The 7,870-nt window shown below is 33.8% G+C and overlaps 1 protein-coding gene across 1 annotated transcript; it reads left to right on the plus strand.

The window, feature by feature from the left end:
- Positions 1-386: 386 nt before the first annotated feature.
- LOC106472534 (cholinesterase-like) lies at positions 387-7,333 on the plus strand. Its single transcript, XM_022401103.1, has 3 exons — positions 387-424; positions 5,088-6,620; positions 6,997-7,333. Exons 2-3 carry the CDS (start codon positions 5,110-5,112, stop codon positions 7,142-7,144), a joined length of 1,659 nt encoding a protein of 552 aa, XP_022256811.1. The 5' UTR covers positions 387-424; positions 5,088-5,109; the 3' UTR covers positions 7,145-7,333.
- Positions 7,334-7,870: the final 537 nt, after the last annotated feature.

Consider the following 7,870-nt stretch of genomic DNA (forward strand, 5'->3'; position numbering starts at 1 on the left):
ACATGAACTGTGAAAGTTGATTCAATGAGAACGTTTTTTTTTTTTGTAGATGACCTTGGTAAAAATAATTAAAACTTTCCCTTAGCTTCCTTTAGTGTCGTAATAACCCATAAACCGTAATTTCCGTAGAAAAATCTCTATAGTTTTTATATACTTTCCACAAACAATCGAGGCTAACGGTCACGTTCTGAATGTTGATAGAAACCTTTTACCGGTTTTTACAAACATTAATGCCTTCCGTATAATGTTTGTTACATAATTAAATCCACCTGGTGGGTCACCTTCAAAACAGAACGAGAATAAGACTATAAATAGGAAGTATTTGTGAGTTATATTCCAAAATTGCTTGGATATAGACAGTTTTTTTTTGTTTTCCTTCAGAGCTGTCCTTGCAGTGAAAACTTACTAGGAAATCTGGTAAAAGGTAAGTAGAAACTATGTATATATTTGTACGATGATAAAACTTAAAAAGTTTTAAACGTGTACGCAACATAAAGAGTCATAATTTGAAAATAATGCAAGTCTTTCGTGATTTTTAACAATCAACTGTATCATATTTAGATTTTAATATGAAGGGTTATTTTAGGGGAAAAAAGGAGTAAAAACGATTCGTTGATTATATTTTCCTTTTTTTTTCTGAACTACTACTTCATGATATTTTGTTATATCCATTACATGAATAAAATATGAAAGTTAGAATTATAACAACATCTAAGATAATAGTGAATACGTATAACATTTTGAGTCTTATAAAGATCAAACGGATCAAAATACAAATCAACAAGTTATAGTGCACAAAATCTTTATAAATACGACTCATAATTGATTCACATGTTCTCATTTCTAATTTTAATTATATCTTTCTTCAGTTATATTTAGCTATTGTATTTTGTTGACAGTTGAATAAAAAATACGGGCATAAAAAATATTAAAGTTTATAATAATGAAATGCACAATAAGGATAATATTGAACTTTGGCGTATAGTTTGAAGTTAAGAACAAAGCTACACAAAGGGCTATCTTGTTGATAAAAGTATTCAAGTACTAGCAATACAAAGTATTAATCGTACTTTATTTGAATGGTTTTTGTATGTTAATACGGTGGTGTGTTTCTAAAGATCTGAATCTGCAGCGCCACAGCAGATATGTTTGTTATATGTATATTTCTTTCTCGTCAATTTTTGAATATTCGTCAGTACAATGCTGCTACGAATAAACTCATGACTATAAGTAGAAAAAATACCAATTCGAAGAGAGTTATTGATACAGCTAGGTTGTTAACAACGACGAGCCAAAGGGCGCAGCATTTCAAAGGAGAGAACTGGAACAATAAAGTGTTTACGACAACATCAGGCCCCCAAACTCTATCCGAAGAAACCCCTTCATCTGTAAAACTAAGGCCATAGTTACAAAAGAGGACATTACAACCCAAAAGAACCATTGTAATGAAGCATGTCATATCTTCTGGTACCATTAACAGTATTATAGAAAAGCTTTGTTCAGTAGAAAAGCAGAAAGCTACAGAATGAGCTGTCTGTACTGTGAAAAAACCACAGTAAACTGAACACGCTGTCAGAAGTCTGACAGGAAACAACGTGAGACTGAAAAGGAAGCATGAATGTATCGAAACTATCTTCTCTAATTTCAGTCCTCTGACAGTTTGTTCCGTTTACTGTGGTTTTTCACAGTAAAATTAGATCGGTTACAGCAATCTGTTAAGTCACCCAACACAACTCCAACAGACTTTTATCTATTTTTTTAGAAGGTATGTGGGCATTTTGTCAATGTCTGTGGTCTGAAGTTGATTTTCCCATCCTTTGCAGAAACTTATTACAATGGAAATTGTATTGTACGGCAACACTAGTTAATCAAACTGAGCACGATTGATAAAATAGGAAGAGTTTTAAGGGCATCATGAACCTAGAAGTAGTGTAAGGCAACAGTGTGTAACCTGGGTAATCAAACTGACACGATTGATAAAATAGGAAGAAGTTTCAAGGACATCATGAACCTAAAAGTAGTGTAGGGCAACAGTGTGTAACCTGGTTAATCAAACTGAGCACAACTGATAAAATAGGAAGAAGTTTCAAGGACATCATGAACCTAAAAGTAGTGTAGGGCAACAGTGTGTAACCTGGTTAATCAAACTGAGCACGGTTGATAAAATAGGAAGAAGTTTCAAGGACATCATGAACCTAGAATGTCGTTCTTATGAAGTACTACTAGCTGCAATTAGAGTATTACATGGACATTCTTTCGCTAAATTATTCATGAATAACTTCAAACAAACAATGATTAATTTAAATTTAAGGACTTCCGATGAATTTCTCAAAATGTTTTGTTATATATATTTAGGAATCCAACAGAGTTAGGTGGTGTCGAAAAATTATTTTGTAAACATATCTCATCAGATTAAATTCATAACAATCTCTTTCTTTGTTTCTTCTAAATAACATACTCTGATCAAGAATAGTTCTAAACAAACTTAATAACTGATTTCAACAGGGAGAAAAATAACTCGCTATAAAATATCTTATACAGATCATAAATAAGAACTTTCAAAATAAAAATAGGAAAAAATATCTATTGTTAACTATAATAGTTATGTTCATAAATAGCAAATAATTATTTGATCGTAATTCAAATGACAAAAACTATCATCGTGGCCCCGAGTGGTTCAGAAATAAGACTGAAGGTTTACAACGCTAAAAACTGAGTTTCAATACTCGTGGTGAGCACAGAACAAATAGCTCATTGTGTAGTTCCCTGCTTTACAATCAACAAACTATAATCGTGAATCCTTACTTATTTTATGATAATGTTGAAAAATCTATGCAACGGTAATACTATTTACAGCATATTTAAAAAGTCGAAATGTTTTTGAATTCATCTTTCTCTTCACATTCAAACAGCAAGTTGATTTAAATTAGTAATTATTTCAATTTACATTGACTATTATCGTTGATTTATTAAGTGCTTTATTAATCACATATATTAAATTCTTAGAACTTATGAGGGAAAGTAAAATAGAATATGTTATAACATGTCAGCCACACTATGTCTGATTTATCCAATGACGACGAGGCCTTTCGTTTAATATCAGGACCATCAGGTCAGCTTGGATACAACAGATATAGCACTAGTTGAGACGCTATTTATTAGGTCGCCAAGAAATTAATGTCGCTTTTGTTAGATGAACAAACCCGAACAACTTATTTCTCAAAACAAAACAGTTAGGAAGTGCAATAATCTCCATTGTTATCGATTTTGCTTTTCCATTTTACAATCAGGTTGCTAATGTATTGGCTTTGAAGCAAAAAAAAAAAACATGTCGACGTTCCACATTTGCATACGTTTTCCCATTAAGATGGTGTTGCAGCGAATGAAAAAGATGGTAATCTTATGGTACCATATCTGGAGAATATTGTGGGTGGGGGAGAATTTCCCAATCCAACTCCATAATCTTGTGTTGCGTCAAATGTGCCACATGTGGACCTGCATTGTCGTGGAGAAGAAGAACATCTTTAGGATTGACGAGTGAAGGGCGTTTCTCATGAAGGGCTTGATTTGAACGTTCCAGTTGCTGACTATAGATCTGTGCATTGACAGTTCGCTGTGGATTGAGGAGTTCGAGATGAATTACTTCTTTGATGTCCCACAAAATGCATAGCATCACTTTCTGCGGATGAAGTCCAGGATTTGGGGTCGGAAGTGGTTTTTGTCTAGAACTAAGCCATTGTTTTTGGCATTTAATATTCGAATAGATAATCCATTTTTCATCACAGGTGATAATTCTGTCCAAAAATGGTTCGCGCGCATTACGCGCCAGAAGAGACGAAGCAACGTTCACATGTTCGAAACGATGATCATCGGAGAGTTCGTGAGGCACCCAAACACCTTCTTTATGGAGTTTTCTCATGTTCCTTTGATGTATACCTATTGTTTAATGAGAGACATGCAATTTTAGGGCCATTTCGCGAGTATGTTGCCTTGGGTTAGACTCAACAAGCATCTTTAGAGCATCAATATCAATTCCAACACGTCGGCCCCTGGTTAAGTAAGCACAGCGTCAGCGGAAGAATACTATTTGATGATGACAAAACCTTGTCGAAACGTTGTACATTTGCTGTCATGTTAAAGTTATATTAAAGTTTTTCTTCATTACCCATTTAAGCCGTCTCCAGCCATTATTGGAAGAATACTATATTAGTTTTTCGTTGCTGTTGTTGCCAAGCTTAAATACAAAACTACACAATGTGCTATCTGTGCTTTACCCGCTGCAGACATTGAACCCAGGTTTTTACCGCTTTAAGCCCTCAGAGTTACTACTGAGCCACCGGGGGGGGGGGACAATATATTAGTAATTCTAAGAATTTATGAGTGAAAGAAAATAAGAATTTGTAGTGGTCGAAATATTTAGATTTCTTTTAAATTGGTAAAAAATTGTTTAGGACAGAAAAAAATCACCTTTTAATTGGCTAACAAAATCTTCATGCTGGTTTTGTAGTTAGGTATAGTGTTTATTTACCATATTTTGCGAAGTATTTTTATTTAAATGTTTGCATTGTTCTGGCTAGAAAGAATTCTAGAGTTGACGTTTCATGGAGTGGAATGGGATTTGTACCATTTCGACCGGATAATTATAATAAAAAAGAACCCGCCTAATGATAAAAAGTGGTACAACACCCCATTAAACACTCAAGACATTTTTATTAAACTAAAAAGTTTATAGTGTTGTTTTTATTTTAAATTGGAAATTAGTGTTCTGTTGAAACATAAATTTTTGTTTGATTAAGTATCCATATAATGGAAATATTATGTATCTTTTCATTGCGAAAATATATGAACTTATATGAAGCTTTTATTGAAAATAAAATGATAAAATTAATCAAATATGCAGCAGAGAAACTAACTACTAAATATAAAATTATAGTTTTCAATAAGTAATTATATTTGCTATTCTGTCGAATCATATTTTATGTTGTTGTTTTTCGGGTAATTTCTCTTACATTCCTTTCAGCCATATTTTTTCTGCTTTTAAGTGTTAACAAGTTTTAAATTGAATATATTTTTCTTGTTTAAAACAGGTAACCTAGCCAACAACTAAATATGAAATATTATATGTTCCTGAGTGCAGTGGTTACCTTGTTATATGTTGTTTCGGCTGGAAATATCGACGTCACCACAAATAGTGGTGACATTATGGGCTATGAACATATAACCATTTTTGGTGGAAAAGTCTTTGTTTTCACTGGAATTCCATACGCAAAGCCGCCCGTCGGTGAACTACGATTCAAGAAGCCGAAACCTATAGAAAAGTGGAAGGGAAAAATAAATGCTACATCAAAGCCTAATGCTTGTTTTCAGAAGAGATTTCAGAAAGAAGAAAACAACAACCCAATAGAAAATTTCTGGAAAATGAAAAGCCAGATCAGTGAAGATTGTCTTTACCTCAATATCTTTGTGCCTGAAAATTCAACTTTGAGTAAAGGTTCAACGGCTAGAAAAGAACCTGGTAATCTCTTACCAGTTATGTTTTTTATCCATGGTGGAAACTTTGAAACTTCTTCAGGGTCTCTAGATATCTTTGATGGATCCATTCTGGCAGATAGGATGGACGTGATAGTAGTTACCATGAATTATCGTCTAGGTCCATTCGGTTTCATGTACAATAATGAAAACCTGGAAATGGCACCTGGTAACCAGGGACTGATGGACCAACAGGTGGCATTAGCGTGGGTCAAAGATAATGTTATGAGCTTTGGTGGTGATCCTAAAATAATAACCCTGTTTGGAGACAGCACTGGAGCTGCTAGCATTGGTCTTCATTTAATGATGAAAGGAAGTAAAGGATTGTTTACTAGAGCCATTATGGAAAGCATGAGTCCTTTATATCCAGGTATATCTCACAGTGAGGAAGAAGCAATGAAAATTACTAGTATTTTCTCTAAAAAAGCAGGTTGTTCCCCTAAGATATCAGAAGATATGATGACATGTCTTCGCGGCATGGACCCAGAAAAATTGATTGCAGCAACAGAAGAACTAATGAAAGAAGGATACGAATCTCCTTTTATACCAACGTATGGTGCTAAGAATAATATTATATCCAAACCTCCACTAGAACTGGCAGAAGAAAAGATGTTCAATGCAGAAGAATTACTGATTGGATCTAATCAAGAAGAAGGATCAAGAGCTTTGAGAACTATTATAACTGAAAAGATTAATGGCGTCACTCGTGAAGAAGCAACTTCCATTCTTCAGAAGGTTCTTCCAGTCAATAAGATGAACTTTGCTCCTAAAGTGGTTGAGCTTTACATGAAAAATATTGAACCATCTAGTAAAGAGATGAACTTAGAAGCACTCAGTTACGCTCTTGGAGACTATTTTTTCAACTGTCCGACACTATTTTTTGCTGAGAAATTTAGCAAAAGTGGAAGAAATGTCTACTACTATATGTTCAATTATCTTCCGAAAAGATTTCACTCAACGAATGAATTTAGTCACGGTGATGAAGTTGAGTTCATATTTGGTCTACCGTTGAAGTTAAACGAATACACTTTTTCGGAAAACGAACTTAGTTTGAGAGTGATGTTGCACTTCACCACATTCGCAAAACGAGGGTAGGATATACAAATTTCATCTTTATACCTAACATACAACCATAAAATATTTGGGAAAATGCAATGCTTTAACAGGTTAATCTAATTTCATCTTTATACCTAACATACAACCGTAAAATGTTTGGAAAAATGCAACGTTTTAACAGGTTAATCTAATTTCATCTTTATACCTAATATACAACCGTAAAATTTTTGGAAAAAGGCAACGTTTTAACAGGTTAATCTAATTTCATCTGTTTCTGTCAATCCAAAATTTATATTATAGTAGAACTGTTCTTATCTATCTATAAAAGTGTGAAGGTGTTTCATTTAATTATATTTGGTTACAATTTCATCTGACAGGCATATTTAAGTAAAGCTTTTCTTTATTTTTCAGTAATCCTTCTTTGGTGAGTGACGAGTGGCCTAGATTCCAAGAAGAATGGCCTGCATACCAAGAACTTAACACCCTCGTCCCAAATTTTGCGTTTGTTTATAACCATTTGCATTGCGACATATGGAGAGAAATTCTCAAATCGAACTGAAAAATTTAATGCAGTGTTGATTCAGTTTCAGTTTTCTGAAGTATCTCGCTTTGTGTCGAATACGATACTGTCCAGCTGTACGCGTCTTTTGAAATTGATAAGTTTTATTTTGCTCTCTAATATCAGGCACTGGATTTTATAATAACAATAAAAAACATAACCATATATCTGTTTGCATTTTTTAGTTCTCACCAATATAAATGTATCCGAGTTATCTGTTTTGCAGTAAAGTAGCAAATTCAACATACAATTTTTCATTGAATGTTTAGTGTGTTTACCTTACTTCAATTTTCAAGGTCACCCATTAATGTCTATTTACTGAATAATGAATTTATTAATGGTAAAAACATTATTAAAGATAATACAAAATGAAATCGAATAAATTATATATGGCCCGGCATGGCCAGGTAGTTAAGGCGCTCGACTCGCAATCTGAGGGTCGCGGGTTCGAATCCCCATCCCATCAAACATGCTCGCCCATTCAGCCGTGGGGGCGTTATAATGTGACGGTCAATCCCACTATTCGTTAGTAAAAGAGTAGCCCAAGAGTTGGCGGTGGGTACAACAAAAACTATAGTTTAATGTGTCAGAAAATGGTGGTTATTAATTTATGGAGAAATAAAAAAATCATTTTCAATTGTAGTATCACCTGACCTGAAAGTGGTAAAACATCAAAATGTATTTCAATACAGTATGCTTCACTTTACAGTAATCTTTTCCACGAGA

This window comes from Limulus polyphemus, unplaced genomic scaffold (genome assembly GCF_000517525.1).
Source record: "Limulus polyphemus unplaced genomic scaffold, Limulus_polyphemus-2.1.2 Scaffold5410, whole genome shotgun sequence".
In the NCBI taxonomy this organism is placed as follows: domain Eukaryota; kingdom Metazoa; phylum Arthropoda; class Merostomata; order Xiphosura; family Limulidae; genus Limulus; species Limulus polyphemus.

Bases quoted from the DNA above. Each gene is read 5' to 3' on its own strand.
- LOC106472534 (XM_022401103.1), top strand. From the start codon at position 5,110: ATGAAATATTATATGTTCCTGAGTGCAGTGGTTACCTTGTTATATGTT. The intron at 6,621-6,996 runs GTAGGATATACA...TTTATTTTTCAG, and splicing joins ACCACATTCGCAAAACGAGG to TAATCCTTCTTTGGTGAGTG.